The 25,415-nt window shown below is 35.4% G+C and overlaps 3 protein-coding genes across 5 annotated transcripts in view; 1 reads left to right on the top strand and 2 right to left on the bottom strand.

The window, feature by feature from the left end:
- LOC125815441 (uncharacterized) overlaps window positions 1-16,182 on the bottom strand; it is a 426,658-nt gene extending 410,476 nt beyond the window's left edge. For 2 of the 3 annotated variants that reach the window (XM_049494922.1, XM_049494930.1), the window contains exons 1-2: window positions 16,001-16,164; window positions 12,680-12,766 (exon numbers count right to left, since the gene is read on the bottom strand). In XM_049494922.1, the coding sequence (XP_049350879.1) occupies window positions 12,680-12,766; window positions 16,001-16,105 (192 nt within the window). In that variant the 5' untranslated portion in view covers window positions 16,106-16,164. Of the gene's footprint in view, window positions 1-12,419; window positions 12,767-16,000 lie in introns of those variants that run through there. The other variant, XM_049494915.1, reaches the window with a different exon arrangement.
- On the bottom strand, window positions 8,904-11,119 carry LOC125815215 (vignain-like). Its single transcript, XM_049494633.1, has 4 exons — window positions 10,597-11,119; window positions 10,242-10,474; window positions 10,003-10,143; window positions 8,904-9,170 (listed from the first exon to the last, which is right to left on the bottom strand). Exons 1-4 carry the CDS (start codon window positions 11,036-11,038, stop codon window positions 8,913-8,915), a joined length of 1,074 nt encoding a protein of 357 aa, XP_049350590.1. The 5' UTR covers window positions 11,039-11,119; the 3' UTR covers window positions 8,904-8,912.
- Window positions 16,183-19,280: 3,098 nt separating the features above from the next.
- LOC125814465 (ABC transporter B family member 15-like) lies at window positions 19,281-24,075 on the top strand. The gene is made up of 7 exons (XM_049493915.1): window positions 19,281-19,472; window positions 19,619-19,673; window positions 19,802-19,989; window positions 20,252-20,709; window positions 21,030-21,570; window positions 21,666-23,620; window positions 23,700-24,075. Exons 1-7 carry the CDS (start codon window positions 19,281-19,283, stop codon window positions 24,073-24,075), a joined length of 3,765 nt encoding a protein of 1,254 aa, XP_049349872.1.
- The last annotated feature ends 1,340 nt before the right edge of the window (window positions 24,076-25,415 follow it).

Genomic DNA, 25,415 nt, shown 5'->3' with positions numbered 1-25,415 from the left:
ATTTAGGTTCATTTTAATATATTAGCTTAAATACTATAGATTAAATGTTTGTAACGATCGGGTTCTGTCGTTATAGAAAAGTCAACGGGAAAATTTTTTGGGTCGAAAAACTTATTCGTAGTAACTTGGGATTTCTCAACCTAGTCCAGATTTGGACGAAATCGGAGTCATTAAGGTGTAGGGAAATCTGGTAACAATCGGGTGACTTATTTATGATTTTGATTACATGAGGAGTTAGATAAGTCGTTAAGGAATCCGTACGACTTTACGAAATTGAATTCGGGTGAGTAGAACTTTCGAAATTGATTTTAGCGTGAACGATATTTCTGAGCGCCGTTGGTTAAAGGTGTGTTGTGAAATGAGGGTCTTGGAATTAACTCACTGTTTCATGCAAGCCGCTTTGGCGGGGTCGCAGTAGCGGGGTGAGGGCCGCTGTGGCGGGCCAGACACGACTTAAAATCGTAAATAAACCGCAAGACGTCTTTATTATGCACTTTTCGGTTTTTAGAGCTAAGGAATGTACCCCAAGCGATTCTTGACAGTTTTCCACCATTCTTGAGGCTAAAGGTAAGGTTTTAACTCCCCGAATCCGTTTCTCCATCCGTAGAACGTAATCTAATAGGTAAATATCGATGAGGGAGGGTTTTGATCTAGAATATATGGTGGAAACAACCCTATTTTGGGTACTTAGGATCATGGGTATGTTCTAGGGTTGTTAGAATTGTTAGTAATCCGGGTAATTAATGATTGTTTATTGATTCCCGTATTATATTGATTGTTTGTGGACCAAGAACAAGCGGAATGAATCCGGAAAGGGAAGGATCAAGTTTCTTAGGGTTTCAAGCTTGTTTCGAGGTAGGTGATGATTGTGATTCTATTATTGTGTGATGTATGTTTGTTCTTGCTTCATTATGATACATGTATGTATGCGAATGTTGCATTATTGATCACACTTGTTGTAAATGAGATAGATGAATAACTATATGCCATGAATCACTTCTTCATTGTATGATTATTGAGAATGTACTTGTGAGTGTGATTGTGGTGTGTTGATTGGATTGGATACCGCGTTTCAATATACTAATTGGGATCGGTTGCCACGTTTCGACATAATTATGGGATCGGTTGTCACGTTCCGGCATAAACATTGGATCGGGTACCACGTTCCGGTATGCTAACTGTTTGGGTTTGGGTTCCATGAGAGGACCAATGACTTGTTATAAATGTATATTATTGAGCATGTGATAATCGATATTGTATATGTTCGGTATGTTGCATGTTTGTAATGTTGTATTGACTTGTGTATGTTGCACTTAGTTGGATAGTCGCGTGATCCTACTAGTACATTGTGGTTGTGTACTGATACTGCACTTGCTCTTTCTTTGTTGAGTACAAGACATCTTCAAGCGGCTATTGACAGACCTCGCTTAGAAGATCAGTGATCGTCGTTCGAATTCAAGGGTGAGCTAATTCTTCCGGGCTGCCATGAGTTCTCCTTTCGTCTATGTCCACATTTCGGACTTAGACTTTTCTAGTTAGTTCATTAGTTGGGGTTGTAACCCTTCTTATTTAGATTTTGGTTCATTGCTAGATGTTTTGGTACATTGACTTTCAGGTTCTAGGTGTATTTTTCCGCATTGTTAGTTGTTAGATCTTTTGGAAGTTTATGGGAACTTCAGTTTTTAGATATTATTCCTGTTCTTGTATCCTTAATGCTTTAGTTTTTGGTTTAATTGCTTGGTTTGGGTTGTAGTAGTGGTTCTCCCACTGGAGGGTTAGTGTGGGTGCCAATCACGACTATCTGGGTCGTGACAATGTTACTCTTTCTGTCTCAATTTATGTGACCCACTTTCCTTTTTAGTCAGCCCAAAAAGAATGACACGTTTCTATACTCCCTCCGTCCCTTTTTAGTTGTCCACTTTAGAAATGACACACAGATTAAGGCAACAATGATTAGCACAGTAAAGTTACAATTTTACCCTTATGACAACTTTTCACTTCAAAATTATAACCACTTATTTGAATTAAAGTAAAATAATTGGAGGGAAACAACATACACTTTTACAATTTTCAAGAAGTGTAAATAAGGGTATAATAGGAAAAAATTTATTGTCCTTTCTTGATTTGTCAAAATGGACAACTAAATAGGGACAACTAAAAAAGGAAATATGGACAAGTAAATAGGGACAGAGGGAGTATTAAATAACAATTTAACTATAAAATGTCTATTTTACCCTTAATGAAATGAATTACAGCCACACAAATTTCTATCATTCAATTTGGACCACAAGTTTTAAAAGTCTTTCTTTCTTTATTAAACTCCGTGCCGAGTCAAACAACCTCACATAAAATGGGACAGAGGGAGTATTAGTTATATCACTATATGCAAAGTGTATATTAAACTCGTCTTTTTCGCCTAACTCTGTCTCTTGTTCCTCTCCTTTTCTCTACTATATTTCCTATATCTGTGTATTTAAAATCAATCTCATCAAGTGTATTTGATATCAATTTTATTCAGTGTATCTTATACAATAAATCGAGACAAACTTGGACAATGTATCCAGTGTATTCGTATGTAAATATATATATTAGGTATCAAATATACATGTATCAAATAGGACTTAATACATTCATCAATTTTCTCTAAATGCCATCACTACCATGTAGAAAGAGAGGAGAGAGGGGGAGAAAGAAGGGAGAGAGGGAGAAGAGATGCAAGCGAGAGAAAAATAGGAAGAAAATTAATAGAAAACTATTAAGTGATGAGTGATAATGTAACTATTTTAAAGTATAATAAAATGTAGCAATTAAAATATTTATCTAAGTACCTAATTTTTCTTAGGAAACTTATAGAAATCCCACTAGTTTAGGAGCTAATTACTTAGATATACTTTAGTTTGTAATATTATGAGTCTTGATTACCAGATTTTAGTGCATCCAAATATGTCCGGATACACGTATCTCAAAATACATTGAGTCAAAATTAGTTGTAATTTGTTCTAGATACATTGCCTCCAAGTGGATTTGCATGTATCTGTGATACATAATGTTAGTGAAAATTACACGATTACAAATTACAATTGAAATAAAATGAAGAAATAAAATTATCTTCTGGCTGAGGCGCGAATATCTCACTCTCTTTAAGGAGATTCAAGGTGCAACAAATGTTTTTCATTGGTCCAGCAGTAGTCCTTCTTGACTTGTCCCCTCTAGGATACAACAGTCTAATCACAAAGTACAACTTAACAAACTCTGGACAAGAGTTGAGTCCAAAACTCCAAAAAAAAAAACACATTTTTCAACTAATTAGAATTTTTTTTTTGATCAACTTTTATGCACTCTATATTTTCTTGTATACCCAAAATAAATGAAGACCACCACTATTTATAGTTGAGGAAGTCTTCCTAGCAATGAATAGAAAGATAATGAGGTAGTAAATAGAGAAAATAAATGGTCTAGAGGTTACATATGCTACAAGGTATAATAGAGAAATAAAGAGTGAAAAATAAAATGGAAAAGTAATGGTCATGGTTGACCACTACATGCCATGAAACACAAAATAAACGGACACCATTACAACGTTCTTAGCAAAGTTATCACTAAGAAATGGCAATTAAACCAAATGAGACTAAATATGGCATCAATTGTCAACAACTGACAAAAGGGAGTAATGCACCATAATGTGTATTTAGGCAGAAATGAAACAAAAAGAATTGGAAACGACACTTTAGCATATAATAATATTAAAATGTCACAACACATAACAAATTTCGTTCGTCTTTTTTGCCTATTTCTCATCTGGCTCGTCACTCTCTTATATATATGATATATCATATATATGTAAATCACACTACGTACATATAAATACATGTATCAATAGTAAGATTCACATGTATCTGAGTTATATGATAACACGGCCCAGACCGTCGTTATTGACACCAACACTAACCCTCCGGTGGGAGAACCATTACTACAACCCAAACTAACAAATTTTATGAAAATTAAGGCATTTAAGATACGGAAGCAAGTTTAAATGACAATAAAAATGGAGTCCCCATAAACTCCAAGGTTTTAACAAACAACCAACCAAACTAATGCGGAAGAACAATCCCTAGAACCTGAAAGTCATTGTATCAAAACTCTACTAACGACAAGTCTAAGAACAAGGGGTACAACCTCGAAACTAAACAAACACCTTAAGCAAATAGTCTGAGTCCGAAAAGAGTGAACTTAAACAAGAGAGATCCATGACAGCCTGAAATAACTGACTCACCCTTGAATCCGATCACGCTCAATAGTCACTTAGCTGAGGTCTATCAATAGCCGCCTGAAGATGCCATGTACTCAACAAAGAACAAGCAAGTGCAGTATCAGTACGCAACCACAGTGTACTGGTAGGATCACGCGGCTATCCCAATAAGTGAAACACATGCAAGTAACCACAACATTATAAACATGCATCTACCGAACATATATAATATTAGTCATCTTTTCAGGATCAATGTAGCATTTCATGTTCTCGATAATACACATTAGTTATCATTTTAGAGCAACAAACAGTCTTTCAACCTCAATCATCATTAGACATGAACGTAATCAACACAGTAGATACACACCACAATTCAATAGTCCTCTCACGGAACCCAATTCAATTGTCCTCTCATGGAAACCACACCCAAATTGTTAGCATACTGGTACGTGGTATCCGATCCAATATTTATGCCGAAACGTGGCAACCAATCCAATGTTTATGCCGGAACGTAGCAATCGATCCCATGTTTATGCCAGAACGTGACAACCAATCCAATGTTTATGCTGGAACGTGGCAAAAAATCCAATCAACAAACCACGATGTATATTCTCACAATCATACAACAAGAGGTGATTCATGACATACAATTATTCAATTATCCTCATTTACGATTGGGGTGATCAATAATGAAACATTTGTATACATACATGCATTATAATGAACAATTACAAACATATATCACACCAACATGAAATCACAACCATCACCTACCTCTTATCCAAACTTGAATCCCCTAAGGCACTTGAATCTTCCCTTTCCAGATTCTTTCCTCTTGTTCTAGGTCTACAAACAATAATTTATACGCAAGGATCAACAATCAAGACCCAATTACTCGGATCATAATCAATAATATCAACCCTAGGTCAAACCTTGATCCCTATACCCAGATTAGGGCTTTTTTCCCACCATCCAAACAGTTCCAAAAGCCTTCCCCAACAATTATCACCCAAGAAACTAAGTTCTACAGATCAAAAAATGGATTCGGGGAGTGAACACCTTACCTTAGCCTCAAGAATGATGGAAAACTGTCAAGAAAACCCCTGTGGTCGTTCCTTAGCTCTCAAAGTTGAAAAATGCATAATAAAATGTTTTTGGGGTTTTATTTTCGACTTAAGTCGCGTCTGTCCCGCTACAACGGCAGCCTCCCGCTACGGTGGCATGGACGGAGACAAAATTCTGGAATTTGAATTCCAAGCCCCTATTTCACAACACACCTTCAACCCTTGACATTCAAAAACCACCTGTTCACGCTAAGATCATTTTCGGGAGTTCTACTTGTCCGAATTCAATTCCGTAAAGTCGTACAGGTTCCTTAACACCTTAGCTATCAATTCATGTAATCAAAATCATAATTAAATTACCCACTTGTTACCAGATTTTCCTAGACTTTACTGACTCCGATTTCATCCAAATCTGGACTAGGTTGGGAAATTCCAAGTTACTACGAAAAGTTTTCTGACCCCAACTATTTCTCCATTGGCTTTTCCCTAACGATGGAATCAAGTCGTTACAATAGATACCAATTTACCCATCACTTGTCCCCGAGTGATCAACTAGGGAAGACTGGCTAAAGTAAGGGTGGAGTAGTACTTGAATCACTAAACAACATAGGATACTTGTCTCGCATGTCCTTAGCTTTCAGACATCGAGATCAAGAATTTCAATCGGTTCTTCTTCATACAGAAGGTCTTGTCTAACACAACTGAGTCTCACTTTATGATATAATTTTTGTCACCAACCAATTGAATACCTACACATCGTTCCATACAATGCCTCAATGAAGTCATCACAATACTCAAGTGATAATTATTGTTGTATGTGCACTTAACTAATAACAAAGCTATTCCCTATAACCACCAAAGTTGATCGTACACACGTCTACAACATGTTATCAAGGACCTTGACACAATCAAACAGACGAATCCTTTAGCACTTAAGCATGATAAAATTCCAAGTCAATACTCGCTACAAATAGAAGTGAACCTGAATCAACCAACACACACTCATAATACCCAAACAATCATAGTTCTTAACAATATCTCCATCCTACAACATAAATTCCCATGAGTTTAAGTTATAACAAATATGATCTTTAGAAATCAGATACTTATCGATGGATATGTCCAAGCATACAATTAGTCAGTTTTCAAGAGGGGGAAGTTCTTATGGCAATCTCAGGCATACTACTAATCGATTATTTGGCCTGATTGAAACTACCTAGGAAAGGTTGTCAACCTACATAACCAACTTCTCATACCAAGAAAGTACAACACTATCGAAATGCTAGATTTAGTAATTGTAGATTACCTCTTAAGAACAATAGAATTGGACCCAATGATCTCCACATTCAACCACACATAATCGATACATGACCTCAACGACTAGAGGAATATTAAGATTGTCGGACAACCACAAATACGCATGGTAGCTCTTCTATAAATTTTCATAAGCAAGGTGGTACATGTAGAACCACTAAAATACTTTTACAACTCCAAGACAACACCAATTATGCCATTCGAAATAACCAAATCTTCTCAATCTTCCACTCAACCAAGAGAACATCGCAGGATTTGGTACCCCTGATCCACCACTAGGGATCCACCCACAAAAATGAAAACACACTAGAGCATAACTAGTGAATCATACTCACAACACTAACAACCATCATAAACACTCCGACCTTTTACCTTATTATAAACCAACACTTTTAAAAATGAAACCTTTCTTAGGTACTTAACAATCAATAGTAGTAAACTTACGACTCTGATTTCGTCCAAATCTAGACTAGGTTGGGAAATTCCAAGTTACTACGAAAAGTTTCTGACCCCAACTCTTTCTCCATTGGCTTTTCCCTAACGACGGAATCAGGTCGTTATACATGACTATCTCACTCGCCTTCCTCCCTATCTCCCTCGCTTTCCTTCCTATCTTGGTCACCTCCCTTTCTATCTCGCTCGCCTCCCTCCCTATCTTGCTCGCCTCTCTTCTTACTTTAGTGTATTTAGTAACACACAAATCTTTAGGTATATTTTTCTTAATATATAACAGAAAACTCTTAATTAATGATAAACATAACTATTTAAAAATATAGATAAAATTGATACTCCGTCTGTCCCTAATTACTTGTCCACTTTTGAATTGACACACATATTAAGAAAACAATGATTGACATAGTGAATTTACCATTTTACCCCTATTAATTATGAAGTTGATGAATTAAAAATTTAAGATTTTCAAGAAGTTCTACCTTTTTCAAAGTAATTAATTGAGAATACAATAAGATTTTTTTTTTGTCCTTTTAATTTGTCAAAATGGACAAGTAATTAGGGATAACTAAAAAAAGAAAAGTGGATAAGGGAAGTGTTAAATGGACAGAAAATTAAAAAACTATAATATTTTTTTAATTTTAAAATAAATTGATCTTTTTTTCTATTTTTTAGTTAAAAGAGTAAAAATAATTAAAATATAAAATAACATAAATAAAACATCATTCTAGCCAAATTCTGACCAATTTTTTTTTTTCCCTATAAGTAATTAGACGCAGAAGAGTATATAGTATAGGGAAAAATCCGGCAGAAAGTTAGGTCTAATCAGATAGTTTCCCTTTTTATTTTAAAAAACCTTGTAAATGGTCAAAGATATGGAAGCAAAAAGTTAGGTCCCTACCAATTGGTAAAAGTAGAGAGGCGTGGTCCTTTTGAATCATTCAAGACCACACGGGTTGCCCATCTGAGCCCAGCCCATGCATCTTTTTTTTTTTAAAAATACATACAAGAGTGGTCTTAATATTATATAAATAATTAAACTGATTTACTACAAAATAACACCTCATATTAAAAGGGGCTCTTCATGATTACGATTTACGAGGAAGCTTTGGGAAGATCACTTTTGTACGGCACTTTGTCTTATTTTGCTTGTTTTGTAGTCTGTTCCTAACTAAAAATATTTATTTATATTACTTATTCATTTACTAAATTAGGATAAAGTAATTGCTCTATTTTATCAAGGGGTGTCATTCAACACTGCTTGATCAAAAATTTGTATATATAATTATAAATGTAGGATATGTTAAAGATGAACATATAAATATAATAAAATGACCATATTTTAATGGTTGAGCTTCTTAGCTCGGTGGTATCAAGTGTGCTCTCAGTAGACTATGCATCGCTGTGTTTCGAACCTTCACATTGTCTGATACTTTAAAGATACTGTTAACATGGTGTGATCTCATTCACTTTGGGCCAAGTCCGCATGGTTTTCCTTGTCTCACGTCATTATAAATAACTTTTTTTTCTATTTAGCTATCAATGTGGAACATTGTTCGCACACACTCCACATGAGTTTCTACCATATAGGGGCAAGATTTGGCCCATCTATAAGCCAATCTTGTTGTGCTTCTGTAACCAAAATGGATTGAAAGCAGAAGCTAAAGTTATAATTTACAAACATTTATAACCCTATGGAAAAAAAAGCATTTTATTCATGCAAACCAATACAAAATAACTGATAGATTACATATATGTCTTACTTTTTACCTAAGTTTCTTTATAAATAAATACTATAGCATGCAACGCGGTAAAGCAGAGTTACTGGAGCCAATCTAGAGTTCATCCTTAGAGGGGGCTGGTTTGGGATTGTCTGGGGATAACTTGACTGGATATGAAGCCTCCATGGTTATGCCACACAGTCCCTCTTCAGCATCGATGCCTCGTTGCATTCGAAAATAACCTTGTTCACCCCATTCAGTCCCCCATGAGTTCTTCACTATCCAGTACTTTGTACCATCATGAGTTGATCCATAGCCCACAACTGCTATCCCATGGTCTAGCTCTGTGCCACAATTTCCATTGAACACTCCCTGCATTTTCACATGTAAACGATTGGAATCGAGTGAGAGCATAATGGATATAGATGATTCATATAACATAATGGATGCAACTTTATTTACTGAGTTCAATTGAACATAGTAATTTCGACACATAGCATAAATATTCGCGAAATAATGTAAATGTTCAACAACTATTAAATTTTCAAACACATCAATTCAAGAGGTAGGCCTAAGAAGTATTGGGAAGAGGTGATTAGACAGGACTTGGCTCAGCTTCGCATTACCGAGGACATGACTCTAGATAGGAAGGAGTGGAGGTCGCGTATTAAGATTGAAGGTTAGTAGGGCTAGCGTGTTGTCTTTCCGTGCGAGGGTTTCGGTGGGTAGCGTTTGTAGTAGTCCTAGCCTTGCTCTTGTAGTTCTTGTCTGTGATCCTATAGCCAGTTGTCGTTTACTGCGTTTCACCTCTCACAGTATTTTCTTGATGTTATTGTCTCCTTTGTTGATTATGCACTTTTCTCTTATTGGATACTATGTCTTATATAATGTTTCCTCTTCTTTTACTTGGGTTGTCGTACTTGAGCTGAGGGTCCTCCGGAAACAGCCTCTCTACCTCCACGAGGTAGTGGTAAGGTCTGCGTACACTCTACCCTCCCCAGACCCCACTTAGTGGGATCTCACTGGGTATGTTGTTGTTGTATCAATTCAAGAGCTCGATGAATTTCATAGTAAGAACTTAAAAGGTTGAACTCGTCAAAACTAAATCCTGAATCCACCTCTGTACATGAGTCACATGGGAAGTTCATCTTGATTGGTTTTGTAAGCAGTTTATGTCCCAATTGACAAAGTAAAATCGCGTTACCTCAGAGTAAAATTGCAGATCGGAACCACTAGCATCAATAGCAACAGATATTGGTTGGTTAGCAACAGCTTTCATCAAAGCATCCTCATCCTTTTCAGGTACCATTTCATGTCCATCGATATTAACCACGGGGGAATTCCTCTAGATGAAATAAAAAAGTGTTAAAGAATACAGTTCTAGGAAACTAGACATTAACATATTTATCAAAGTATATTGTTTAAATCATAATATTTACCTACCTTTGAAGAATCACAACGACTGTCGCTGGCTTTGTAAGGATAAATCCTCTCAGTTGTTACTCCTCCATTTTTCTTGATGAATTCATATGCATTTTCCATTAGTCCTCCGTTGCATCCTTCGTTATCCTTTTCACAATCAACAAGCTCTTGTTCAGACAGTGAAACTAATTTGCCTGTCTTGATTTTGTTTATTCCCTCAACTCCAACTATCGTAGAAAACGCCCAACAGCTACCTGCAAATACACAAGGATAAGCTAGCATGTACTAAAACAATATTTTCAATCAAAGCATCAAGGAGACTTGGTGTTAACAGCTTAAGCTTTTAGATGAGATGGTCACAGCTTGTTGAACTTACCGCATTTTCCTTGATCCTTTACACCAGTAACAGCTCCTTTCTTTCTCCAATCGACAGATGCTGGCAGATTATCAGCCTTCTCGTGCATAAATCCGGTAGTAGGGCGGGGACCATGAAGCATTCTATAGTGTTTTATCTTAGAGCTATAAAAATTCCTGAATTCATGGTTGGTCATATCAGCAAACTTGTTGAGTTTCAACTTATAAGGTCTGTCCATCTTGTTGACATTATGAATATGCATCACATTCACTTTGAACACATTGAAACGTTTTTGTTTCTCGGTTAGGTCTCGAGAAACAGTATGATGGCTCCTCCATTTCTGGTACAAATCCCATAAGTTTTCTTCAGATGCAATGTCTTTTTCAGTGAACTCCAAACTATTAACTACACCAAATACCATAGCCAACGAAAGCAAAATCAAGAAAATCTTCCCTGCCTCCATCACTCTGATAAAAACTGAAAAAGGGAAATTGAAATGTAATCAATATAAGTGTAAAGATTATTAAAACTATGATATGGGGATAACATATGTTAATATGCTAAAGTGTTATATAGAGCAAGGCTACAAACCATTCTTGCATCAGTTAGAGTCTTTAACAGATATTAAGGGAAAAGTGCCTTTACTTTTGCAAAAGTGAAACATATATCAGGCTGTGATTTATCTAATAAAGCCACCACGTTATTTTTGCTAAGTTTGTTTATAGATAATGACGACTGGCATATATTTGGAGGCTGCTGGACACGATTTCTTGCAAGCCTGTATGACACAGAGACTCCTTTTTGCCTACTTTCTGCTATTTTTAGGATGTTCATAAGAAAATATCAATCAGTAGTGACAATCTTGATGCTACTGATTTAATTAACTATGCCAAAATCACAAACTTATTAGAGTCTGTTATATGAATCCTCAATATCCCTAACATCACAATTCTCAAGAACACCCTGTGTTTATACCAAACAAAGTAATTTAACTGTAATAGTTAAAAGTTATTATGAGAATACATATCATTTAATCATATGATTACGTGATGAATATGTGTGATAGATTAGTTGGTGAAAATACCGCGTGCACATAATTTTTACCTTGAAACTGCTTATAGAACTCCCTCGATTGGGTAAGAAACATCGTGTTTGGGATGGGAATGGAAGGAGTCTGGGGCTGCATACAGACAGATATGTTATATGTATATGCAATCAGCTGATTCAGGAGCATGAGCTTTGGTTAGTGAAATAACTTCTCATATCTGTTGCTGGACTAAATCACAAGTCCAACTTTTGCACCAAATACAGGAAAATTGAACTCTGGTAGAAATCATAATTATATCTTTCACCTAAAACAAGTGCAGAGACAATCTATGTTCCCATAAAGCTAACATCTGCAACAACACTTGGAAATTAAAGACCAGAATGAGTGAGAAAACAAAGGGAAGACGTTCATCTTCACAGAATCAAATTTCCAAAATTCTGTCGGTCTTGATCATTAATCAAAATGATTTCAGGCAACAAATAGTAGAAGCCAAGCAAGGACACATCTTTATAGTTTGTCTTGAACAGGCAAAGCAAGCATGAAAAAGGAAAGAAACATTCCTGAATGTAACCAATGCTGTATAGATGTGTTCACAGACTACCACACTTCACTGCTAGCAGAAACAAGATTAGCAGTTCCTTTTTTCTCCAAAAATCACCAGTCTCCAGAATCAACCAAACACATGAATCGCACAAACTAACAGCCTTGTCTAACAGCAAAAACATTGACATGAGAGCAAAGTGTACAAGTTGCACTGGTTATGCAAGAATAACCAATAAATAGCAATTCACCGTAATTTACTCCAACCAAACAAAAAAAATGGTATTTATTGTCAGATTAAAAGTAGCTAGATGTTTAACAGTGCAAGCATAATCATGCTATTGACAGCAGAGTATTGAGACAGATACAAACTTAAGTACATTGAAGACATTCATGACCATCATTACATGATTTTTATGGAAATTAGGAATAGAAGCAGAGGTCCAGAATCGTTCAAAAAGACGGGAAAAACAAATTGTTGAATTGAATGCAACTAGGTTTGCAATTCTTGGCAGCTTAGGCAAGAGACTCCCGCTCTTTGTTTTCTCTGATTAGCTCTGCTCTCATTCTTCTGATTTCTGCTTCCTTCTCCATTCTCTCTTGCTGCAGCGAGCCAAATTCATATAGTCATCAACATTTTAAGCAAAAAGGATAAAGAAAATAAAATGAAAAAAAGGACAGGAAAAACAAAGACAAGAAAAGACATACTACAACTTGATAAAGTAGACAATTTTGTTGTACACGAGTGACGCTTTATGTGGGCTGTGGATAACAGGCATATGGCTTTAAAAAAAAACCTAAATGTTGTAGTAAAAGAACCTTTGTCACATCATTCAGTACAAGACTCCCAAGACCCATTCATTTGGTCGTTTATCACTGAAAACACTTTGGCTAACAGAAAAACTGATGTCCGTTCTATAAGTCCTATGTAGTTGGCCACCAAAAGTAGTATCTTCTGGCCAAATCGACATAGGCTTTGATCCAAAGTGAAAGTGGCTACGCCAATGATAGACCAGGAGTAAGAAGGATAAAAGCATATTTCTTGCCTTTTATTTTCGGCATAAAGATTGTTGATTAGCATTTTGAATTGTTCACTGGGGATGTGGTCAATATTTCTGCAATGACCTATTTCTCCTGAAGAAACTCTGCCAATGGCCTTATGAAGGTATCAATCGTCAGTCTCGGCTTCAAAAGGACTCCAAAAGAAAATGGAGGTCAGATCACCAACATGGTTCTTCTACTAAGAGCTTGTAACATGGATACACCTTTGAGTCAGAAGGCAAAGAAAGCAAATATGTGGATATTGCACTTCAAGATATTTGTTGGGACATCCTAGAGTACTTTGATCATGCAAGTGGAGAAGCGACAAGTTTTCAAGTATGAAGGTGCAAGTCAGTACTGGAATACAAGAGAGGCGGAAACACTTGTATGGGCTGAATACTACTTGTTATCTACTCCTTACTCAAAATAATACAAGACCTTCACTACTGAGGTCCTCGAGAAGAAAAGGGGAACATCAGCAAGTATACTAGTTCTTTCCAAGCATCTGGAATATAAAGCAAAAACATTGCCAAGTTTTCTTCAAGATTCAAAGTTTCTGGCATATGCTTACAAGATTAACACAATAATGGGTGATTTATATTTATTAGTATTAAATATTACAACAAAAGCAACTATTAAGCCCAATTCCAAGCTAGTGGGGTCGGCTCTATGAATCCTTACTATTCATTTCACTCTATTTAGACTCATCTCATTTTAATATTTAATAAATGAGTTTCTCCAGTTCAATATATTTCTCTACATTTTCCACTGACATACAAATACTCCAAGAAGATTAAGTTGACTCCTAGCAACTATTGGACTACTGTGAGCGTACCAACAAGACGAAGTTTTATATTCAACTAGTTGATATCGCCTGTATGAATATTTCTCTTCCATTGAGCTCTATCTTTTGTACATTTGTATGAATTCCACGAAATTATAGGTTCTAGACAACTTTCCATCATGGATTCAAAACCAATGGATCTCGAGGTCTATGTATGACATGACCAAACCTACACATAGACTCCTCTTATTTTTTATATGTGCTATTTGCACATTCTGTCAGATTTGATCATTTCTAATCTTGTATAATAGCATATCCATCTTAATATTGTTTGTTTTTGATAAGGAAATTCATCTTAACATTTGCATTTCTACGACATTCACCCTACGGACATGTTGGATCTTAGAGGCTCATTACCATGTAATATTGTTGGCTCCATAGCCCTGTCAAAGGACTTTCCTTTCAATAGGCATCTTCCTATCAAATAATACTCCAGTGGCACTTTCCTTTTTCAACCATGTTTTATTAATTCTGTGTTACATCATATTATCCATCATACAGTTCTCTTGGAACATCAAGTTTAGATATATGAACTGTTCGCATCTAAGCATGACAATCCCATTTAATCTCACCTCGATTTCACTCGTCTTATGCTGGCTAAACTTGCAGTGCATATCTTATATTTTACTTCAAGTTATCTTAAGACCCTTAGCCTCTAGATTGTTTCTCCACAACTCAAGCTTTTGGTTGACAGGCTCACTAGATTATCATTTAACACAACATAGTCTACAAACAACATACAATATACCTCAACTTGTACACTATTAGTTAGTTCATCCATAACTAAGGTAAACATATATCTCCTACCACAGTTCTCACACTTGTGACAACTTCGTAAAAATCCTTTATGACATCTATATATTTTACATGAATTCTTTTTTTCTCCAGCACCCACCAAAGGATGTTAAAATAATCTTGGTGTTTGGGCCAACTTGTATGCACTTCTAAGGTCAATGAATACCATGTGTTGATCATTCTTCCTTTCCATATAAATTTCATCAATCATCTTATCAAGAGTGTGGCCTATGTTGTAGATCTACTAGCATAAATCAGTTCCAAACTGATTCATTGTTGCTCCTGTAATGTAATGTCCCCAAGTCTACGTTCTTCACTCTTTCTGCTCATAAGCTAAATGTCATAATAGTTTGCACAAGATGACAGTTCAACATTCCAATATAATCTATCTCCAAATTCCTGAGGTTCTCATCTAAGTTCCCCAAGAAGAAAGAGGAAACATTGTTAGGTACAATGGCCCTTATTAAGCAACTAAACTATGAGTATCCTCCGCAAAACCCCCCAACATTAGATGGAAGCTAGGGGTGTGTTTGGAAAACATTTCCTCTAGGAAACTAAGTTCCTTAAAATGAGGAAAATGACTTAGCCAATGTCAGTAGGGAAAACTAGTTGCACAAGCAGCATTCCAAGTTTATTGTCGCTTCCCACCCACCCAATTCCCCCGAACCCCCACTCTCCATCACATCCCACCTCCATAGTGTTTTTGCTAGATAATATATCAATGCTCTTAGAATAATATTTTCTTTCTTACTTACCAAACACTAGAAAATAAGTAAGAAACTCACTTGTTTTCCGAGAAAACAGTTTCTAGGGAAACAATTTACATCATACCAAACACACCCTAACTAGCAACATATAAAACAAAGTTTCTTTCTTTTGTTAATTCGAAAACAGCAAATGCTTCAAGCTAATCTAGTGTCCGTAGAATTTACACAGCAATATCATAAATTTCTTTCCGGAAAGCACCATAAATCTGAAAGCCAGAAAAATCCAAACTTCAAGAAACTAATTACGATCCAGATCGAAAAAGCCCAAAATCCAAAACCATTTAGAATTCTGGCTCAGTCCTCCTAAAAGGAAAAGAATCAATCTAGGATTCTGAGGTCTATTTCATCCTCAAAGGAAGGGGAAAACAAAAGTAGGGTTTGAAAATTTACCTTCTCATCCTGATGAAGAGCGATCCAGACATGGATTTTGTCCATGGTTTGCCAGAAAGCGAAGGCTCCTACAGACATAGCAAAGAACGTCGCAACTTTCACCATCTTCGCTAAGCTTTTGAGTCCTCTCAGCTCAGGGTAGTACTACAAATAGCGTCTTCTGATCGTTTGCCCTTTCTGCTGTGTGTGCTGATACAACTACCGACGTCGTTTTGTCTTTTCTAGCTTTAAGATCTAGTGTTGTTTGCATTTTGCACCCTTAACATTCACATTTTTAAAAATTTAACTTTGGGCCACTTTTATGGAATACTTAACGAAATTAAATAACGAAAAACTATCAAAAATTATTATAGTTTGAGCTAATTAGAGATGTATAGTTATAATTTACTTGATTACGATTCATATCTATATATTAAAAGGAGGGGAGAGGTGAACGGTGTTGAGAGAGGAAGGCAAGCGAGATTTGGGAAAGAGAGGAGAGAGGACATAGTAGTGAATACTATTGATTTGAATGAACGAATACACTTGTATCTACTTGTATCAACAAAAGCAATTATATCAAATGTATATCCATCGTATATCAAATGTATTAACGAATACAAATTGTATCATGTGTATTAATGGATACAAATTGTGTCAATGAATACAAGTTGTATCAAGCGTATTAACGAATACAAATTGTATCAATGGATATGAGAGTATCAAGTGTATATGTTTCCTGTTTATTCACTTTGTATCAAGTGTATCAATGAATACAATTGTATCAAGTTGTATACATTTTGTATCATGTGTTGTATAATCTTTGAAAATACAATTAAGACAATATTGTATCTCTCCCTCGTTCAGGCATACTAAGAGTCTAAGTATAAAATTGAAGACTAAAAAAGGAAAGAAGCAAGGTCTCCACCATCTCTCGCTTGATACAAATTTCTCACCTATATTTAATAGAATACAATTGGCAGAATACAAATGCAGTTGATGACCAAATTGACAAGATCCTTTAGATGGTGGTGGGAGGGGGTGCTATAAAATCTCAACTATAATTAACTATGAATTGCAATTATATTCAAACTACAGCTATTGATAGTAAATACATATCACATATTTGTCTTACTATGTAAAAAAAACATGAACCTCTTTCTTTGATATTTTTATCTCTTTCTTTTATCTAAGGCAATATCCTCAATAATCTGAAGTTGCGTTGTTCTGTCTAATCACCTCTCCCAAATACTTCTTTGGCTTACCTCTACCTCTCCTCGTGCTTACTATATCTAATCTCTCAGCACCTCTTCATTGGAGTGTATGTGTGTCTCCTTTTCACATGTCTAAGCTATCTCAATCTCACTTTTCTCATCTTGTCTACCACATAGCCACTTTTACTTAATCCTAATATTCTCATTCCTATTTTTATCGCTCCTAGTATTAGTGGCGGATCTAGGATTTTCATTAAGGGGGTTCGGGAAAAAAAAACATAGTGTTGATAGCTAAGATTTGAACTTGGAACCTCAAGATGAGTTTTGAACCCCTCAACCTCTAATCTCACATTTAGGAGGTTCAAAATCAATATATAGACATAAAATTGCTTTAAAATACCTTAAATATACAATGAATTTTTTTTTGCCGAGGGGTGAACCCCTCAACTACCTCTAGGTCCGTCCACGCCTAGTATGTACATATACATCTACCTAATCAACATCTTCATTTTCGCAACATACATCTTTTGAACATAAGAGTTCAATGAACATTTCTAAAAATCTTCATACTTTTAAAGTAATATAGATAATAAATATAAGATGGTGTACAATATTAGTTGATTGTCCTAATTTTAGTAATCTAACAAATACAGTAACTTGTTACATATTACAATGGCATAATACATATATTGGATCCTAAACTTGGCTTCAAATTTTAACTTTGACCTCCAACTTTCATAGTGCACAAATAGGCACTTTAACTTGTATAAAGTAGAACAAGTAAACACACGAGTCCTACATGGCACAATACACGTAGGACACCACGTAGGACAAAAAATGACATGTAGGATGCCATGTAGGACATGTGTGTCTATTTGTTCTATTTTATACAAGTTAAAGTGCCTATTTGTGCACTATGAAAGTTGGAGGTCAAAGTTAAAATTTGAAGCCAAGTTTAGGGTCCAATATATGTATTTTGCCTATTACAATTGATTAAAATATTTCAGATTATACATAAAAAAAAAAATTGATGCTGGCAGCAGAGGCAAATTCATAGGCTAAAAATGGAGCATGTGAATTTGTAATCCTTCTGCAAAATTAGATATTTTACGTTTATATTTTTTAAAATTGATATAATATTATTTGTTAGTACCTATGCTACAAAAAGGTTAAATGATCCACTAATTATTTATCTAGATGACTAGCTAGGATCAATTTTCTGTTTTTAGTTGTGCACCCAAATTTATATAAACGTCGATACATAATTAAGTTACATTGTTTCTACTAAGAAATTTGTTATTTCTTAATTCCTACTTTGTTTGTGTCAACAAACTAATCAAATACCTCGAGAATAATATCTATAAAGTTGACGTCTTCAAGCTATAATAATATATGCATTTAATTCGCAAACTTTTATATTATTATTTTTTGCCTAGTTGTCATTCCATATATTCTTTGAAATCATAGTGAAGATTCTCATGAAAAACGATATATATAAATATCAAGTTTTATCTCCGGTCTCCATATGTATACGCCAATTTTATTTTATTTTATTTGCTGGAAGTACTACACCAATTTTAACAATGTGACAAATAATATAACAGAAGTAGCCGGCACGAATAACACTAAACAATGCCATAATGTAGATAATTTTTATTCTATCAAATAGACTTTAACTTGTTATATGAGGTAATTTGCCTTACTTTTATGTTAGTAATACCATATTTTCCGGGTTCAAGTCCCCTAGGTACGGAGTTGCCTTTGTTAGAAAGCACTTTACCTCCAATGTAAGATTTCCCTGCGAATTCGAATTTAGGAGATCATATTCCAAGAATATTTTGTTTATATTATCAGTGTATAAAAGTTAATGCGAATAATTAAAACAACTTGTCTAGTAATCATTGATCAGCTAGAAAGTAACCTGTTTATTAAATACTAGATTTGAGAATACAACATGGAAAGACAAACTTTTGAAGGGATATCATTGTCTTTTAATTCTGATATAGTTCAAATTTTCTTATTTATATGATTTTGGAGCTTGTAATATATAGCTTGTGATAATACTTTTTTTAATTATAATTTTGAAAATGGGAAAGAGAGGTGGGCTTTTTAGATATGGTGATGGTGTTGATAAGTTGCTAATGTTTTTTGGTACTTTAGGATGCATTGGAGATGGGCTTATGACTCCTCTTAATATGTTTATTCTTAGTTCTCTTATTGATGATTATGGAGGTGCTACTATTGATGATGATTCTTTCACTAATGCTGTTGTTGACAAGGTATTTAATTTAATCTCCTTGTAAAAATTTCAGTATTTCTTATACGACGTTTGATTTCAGAATCTATGTATTAGTTAATTCATTCATGAGATAAAAATTCGCGTATTAATAAAACAGAATTTAATTCTTCCATGTCCTTGAAACAGTACTCACTCAGGTTGCTCTATGTTGCAATTGGAGTTGGTATATCTGCTTGCATTGGTATGTATCACACTCTTTTATTATTAGTAACGAGGATATCTCATGAGTTTAACTTTTATACAGAGACGGGATTTGAACCTTCTAGTCTTTTTAAGATACCGTGTTCTAAATTACGTAATGATATGTAGGGGGAATATGCTGGACAAGAAGTGCAGAGAGACAAACAAGTCGAATAAGGATGGAGTACTTAAAATCAGTGCTTAGACAAGAAGTTGGTTTCTTTGACAAGCAAGATGCTTCCTCTAGTACTAGTTTTCAAGTTGTTTCCACAATTTCAGCTGATGCTCATTCAATCCAAGATGCTATAGCAGAGAAGGTCTTTTATCATTCTTTCTCAAGTTAGATATGTATTTTTACTCTGTGTTAGTTTCACGTATGATCACTGAACTTTATTTACTCACTCTAACACTAAATATTTAGTATCACATTAAAGTTTTTGGCATTCTAAGTAACATTATTAAATGATTCCATTATAACAATCGAAATCTACTAATCCAGGTGATTATCATTGTTATAGTAGGTAAAGTTGAGTAATTGGTCATGCTTGAAATTAACAGACATTTTCTCCTTTGTTGCAGATACCTAATTGTGTTGCTCACCTGTCAACGTTCATTTTTGGCTTAATTCTTGCTTTCTACCTGTCATGGAGACTAGCATTAGCTTCAGTTCCATTTTCACTTGGTTTTGTTATACCTGGTGTAGCATTTGGGAAGCTCCTTATGATCCAGGGAATGAAGATGAAGGATGCCTATGGAGTTGCAGGGAGTGTAGCTGAACAAGCAATTTCATCGATTCGAACAGTTTACTCTTATGTAGGGGAAAATGAAACACTAAAAAGATTCAGCATTGGTCTTGAGGAAAGTTTGAATCTTGGTGTGAAACAAGGGCTTACTAAGGGATTGTTGTTAGGAAGTATGGGAATGATTTATGTGTCGTGGGCATTTCAATCATGGGCAGGGAGTGTACTTGTTTCTAATAGAGGAGAAAGTGGTGGTCGTGTTTTTGTATCAGCTCTTTGTGTTGTTCTTGGAGGACTGTAAGTCTCATTTTATAACCTTACTTCTCATCACACTTCAGTAATGGTACTTTGTAACGGTTAAGTCAAAACCTTACTCGCTATAGCAGGTTAGTAACCTTGATGGATAGGTTTTATCATTAGTAGAGTGTCTTTAGTAGATAAAGTTTAGTAACTTCAATGCGACAATAAACAATTTTCTGACTTTAGTAACTTTATTGTTGTAGTGGTTTATTTTACTGTATTGTTACAGAAGGTAAAGTTCATGTTAAAATTACATTCAACATGACAAATGATTGTAGCAAATTTTGATATTGCCAAGGCATGGTTTGTGATTATAGGTCTTGTATGAGTGCACTTCCAAATATCTCATTCATCGTTGAGGCAACAATTGCTGCTGCAAGAATTTTTGAACTCATCGATCGTGTTCCTCAAATAGATTCTGAAGATGGTAAAGGGAAAATTCTAGCATATGTAAGAGGAGATATCGAGTTCAAGGATGTAACTTTCAGCTATCCATCAAGATCTGATATTCAGGTCCTCCAAGATTTTAGTCTTAAAGTGAAAGCTGGAAAGACAGTAGCAATTGTGGGAGGCAGTGGTTCTGGAAAGTCCACTGTCATTTCTTTGCTAGAAAGATTTTATGACCCTATCAAAGGTGATATCTTACTTGATGGACATAAAATAAAGAGACTGCAGCTTAAATGGTTGAGATCTCAGATGGGGCTTGTAAATCAGGAGCCTGTTCTGTTTGCTACATCCATCAAGGAAAATATACTCTTCGGAAAAGAAGGAGCTTCGATGAAAATGGTTGTTGAAGCTGCTAAGGCTGCGAATGCACATGAATTTGTAGCCTCTTTACCAGATGGATATGATACTCATGTAAGCCAATATCTTTTGCTTCTTCTTTTAGATGTTGCTATCTGTTATTTTTTGTTGTTTGGCTAAAATTGACTGAAGTTTGAATTGGATTTTAGGTGGGACAATTTGGTTTTCAATTGTCTGGAGGACAGAAGCAAAGGATTGCTATAGCAAGGGCGTTGATTAAGGACCCGAAAATTCTTTTACTCGATGAAGCTACAAGCGCACTGGATGCACAATCAGAAAGAATTGTTCAAGAGGCTCTAGACCTGGCTTCACAAGGAAGGACAACAATCATCATTGCTCATCGCCTCAGTACAATACGCAGGGCTGACAAAATTGTAGTTGTTGAGTCGGGGAGAATTGTTGAATCTGGTTCTCATGATGATCTAATGTGTAAGACTGATGAAGAAGGTGGAGTTTACTTTAAAATGGTCAAATTGCAGCAATCAACAGCAAACAATGAAGGGCCATCTAGTCCGTATCTTCCTAACGAGACAAGAAGCTACATGAGAAGGGGTTATAATATGCCTAGGTCCCCTTATGTCGCTACGTCAAGTTGGCAAAATAGCCCTGCCTCTCCTTTTACCCCAGCAATAAGTGTCAGTTATGCTCCCACCATTCATACATGCTCTTATTATGGTAGTGACGATGAGTATTTGGAGAACTTCTCTCATCCAAGTCCCTCAACGTGGCGTTTGCTTCAAATGAATGCACCAGAATGGAAAATTGCTTTGTTGGGATGTTTAGGAGCTGTTACGTTTGGTGTACTTCAACCACTTTATGCATTTTGCTTGGGATCAGTTGTATCAGCATATACATCAAATGATATTTCAAAGATAAAGTCGGAGATCAAAATCTACAGCGTAGTCTTTTTGAGCATAGGTGTGACAAGTTTCATTGCCAATCTACTCCAACATTACAATTTTGCTAAAATGGGAGAGAAACTGACCAAGAGAATCAGGGAAAAGGTGCTTTCAAACCTTCTCACATTTGAAGTGGGCTGGTATGATCGAGACGAGAACACAAGTGCAGCAGTTTGTGCAAGACTCTCCACTGAAGCCCGTATGGTTAGATCCCTTGTTGGTGATCGTATGTCATTGCTACTACAGGTTTCTGTCAGTGCTTCAACTGCTTTTGTGCTTGCATTGATTGTCGCATGGAGAGTTGCTATTGTACTAATATCTATACAACCTTTACTCATAGCAAGCTTCTATTCGCGAAGTGTTCTGATGAAAAGAATGTCAGAAAGATCCCAAAAGGCACAGAGTGAAGGAAGTCAGCTAGCAAGTGAAGCAGTAATCAATCACAGGACTATCACCGCCTTCTCTTCTCAAGATCGAATGTTGGACCTCTTTGCTGAAACTCAGAAAGGACCGAGAAAAGAAAATATTCGACAGTCATTGCTTTCTGGTGCTGGCTTGTTTTGCTCTCAGTTTCTAACCACAGCTGCCATTGCCTTAACATATTGGTATGGGGGAAGACTAATGAACAGAAAGTTACTAACTTCAAAGCACTTATTTCAAGTTTTCTTCCTTTTGATGAGTACCGGAAAAAATATAGCAGATACAGGAAGTATGACTTCTGATTTGGCAAGAGGTAGCAGTGCAGTTGCATCTGTATTCGCTATCTTAGATCGAAAGACTGAGATTGAACCTGAGAACTCTGAAGGGATTAAAGTCATTAAGGTATTAAAAGGAAAGATAGAGCTGAAGAATGTCTTCTTTTACTATCCGTCGAGGCCTGATCAAGCAATCTTCCAAGGAATGAATCTGAAAATTGAATCAGGAAAAACAGTAGCACTTGTCGGGCAAAGTGGTTCTGGAAAATCTACAATCATTGGCTTGATAGAAAGATTCTATGATCCAATAAAGGGACAGGTTCTAATTGATGACAGAGACATCAAAAGCTACAACTTGAAGAGCTTAAGATCACAAATTGCTCTAGTGAGTCAAGAACCTACCCTTTTTGCAGGATCCATACGCGAAAATATCATTTATGGGAAAGAAGAAGCTACAGAGTCTGAAATTAAGAAAGCTGCCATTTGTGCTAACGCCCATGAATTTATAAGGTATGATCATATAACTATAAATCTCTCCATTTCATTTTGAAACAAATGCTTAAAAAACTAGTACAATCTTGTAATGCAGTGCTATGGAGGATGGTTATGAAACTTATTGTGGTGAAAGAGGAGTCCAACTCTCAGGAGGGCAAAGGCAAAGAATAGCACTTGCACGAGCGATACTAAAGAATCCAACTATACTTCTCCTAGACGAGGCAACTAGCGCGCTTGACAGTGTATCTGAGAACTTAGTACAAGAAGCATTGGAGAAAATGATGATGAGTAGAACAAGTGTAGTTGTAGCTCATCGATTATCAACGATACAGAAGGCAGACACCATAGCTGTGATTAAAAATGGAAAGGTTGTGGAACAAGGATCACATTCTCAGCTGCTTGCCCTTGGAAAGAATGGCTCATATTATGGACTTATGAAGTTGCAATCTGGCCATTCTCCTTATAGGTGAAACATTTTGATCTTAAAGAATATGATTATGCTTAATTATTCTGAATACATGTATCGGCCGGTTCAGATACACACGAGTCAAGTTAGGTGTAATTTGCTCCAGATATACTGTATTCAAAGTGTGATTCACATGTATCTGGGATACACGTACTTTCTTGCTTGCCTCTCTCCCTCTCTATCTTTGTATCTGTATCCCACAATGTATTTGAGCTTCACAGTTTCATGTATCTTGTGTATCCAGTATCAATTTCTACAAGTATATTAAGTAAAATATAAAAAGCATGTATTGAAATATGCCTCGTTTTGTTTTTGGTTAAAAATCAGCCTGTAAAGGGTTAAAGGAAGCTAATAATATTAGAAAAAGAACTACTAACTCAACTTGCCGAGTATGTGTTTGAATTTGACTGATTCAATATTTATGGGTTCATCCCTACATACATTGCACTTCTGCAATTATGTAATAATAAAAAAATGTCTACTGATTATTTGTGCATGAACATGTGAGAGAAGTCTATGTATGTGCAAACAGACGGTGGAGATGAGTCCATTTTGTGTATGAAATATTACTTATAAAACCATTTTTTTTAGATCTCAGGAAGTATTTTTTATTCGGTTCTAATATTTATATAGAAATTTAATTAAATCAAATTTGTGCCGTGTAGAACCCTATTCGGAGAGAGTAATTTTCTTTATTTTTATAAAATAATATTTTTTTCATGCCAAAACACATCCTTAATCATCATAAGTTGATATGATTTGGTTAAATCATTGACTCATTTATCAATAAATTGATGTATAAAATATAGTATGGTACAAATTTAACTACTACTATGTATATACACTTATTCTTCGGTTCATATTATTCGATTCTTATTGGTCTGACACTTTTTAACTATCATGTTAATTTTCTAAGATGCACACCCTACTAGTAGTGTATTTTTTTTTACTTTTTCTTTGTGTAACCGTAAATCAGTTTGAAAAATTACGCCAAAAGCATCATATCTTTACCTACCTAATAAAATTTGATCATTCTATTTCATATATTCAAGCAATCTAATCATTTTATGTTCACCAATAAACTCGGTTGAGGCATACCATTCATTGGTTTGAACTTTCATTTTTTCCCTTCAAAATTGTGTTATTAATTCGTTACACACCCTTTCTCTCTCTCTCTCTATATATATAGTGTTAATTGTTTTTTTTTAATAGTTTGTTGTTAATCTTTTACTAATTATTATGTACATATTTTTTAAAGTTATATAATACTTTCTAAAAGTACAATTGATGTAAATATGATTGAAATTTGTAGGCAATTAAATTTGTAGTTACTTTCTAATTCTT

This window comes from Solanum verrucosum, unplaced genomic scaffold (genome assembly GCF_900185275.1).
Source record: "Solanum verrucosum unplaced genomic scaffold, falcon-dt-bn FXZP01000085.1, whole genome shotgun sequence".
Lineage (NCBI taxonomy): Eukaryota > Viridiplantae > Streptophyta > Magnoliopsida > Solanales > Solanaceae > Solanum > Solanum verrucosum.
The sequence above is the reverse complement of the archived record's forward strand: the minus strand, read 5'-3'. Positions and strand labels throughout refer to the sequence as shown.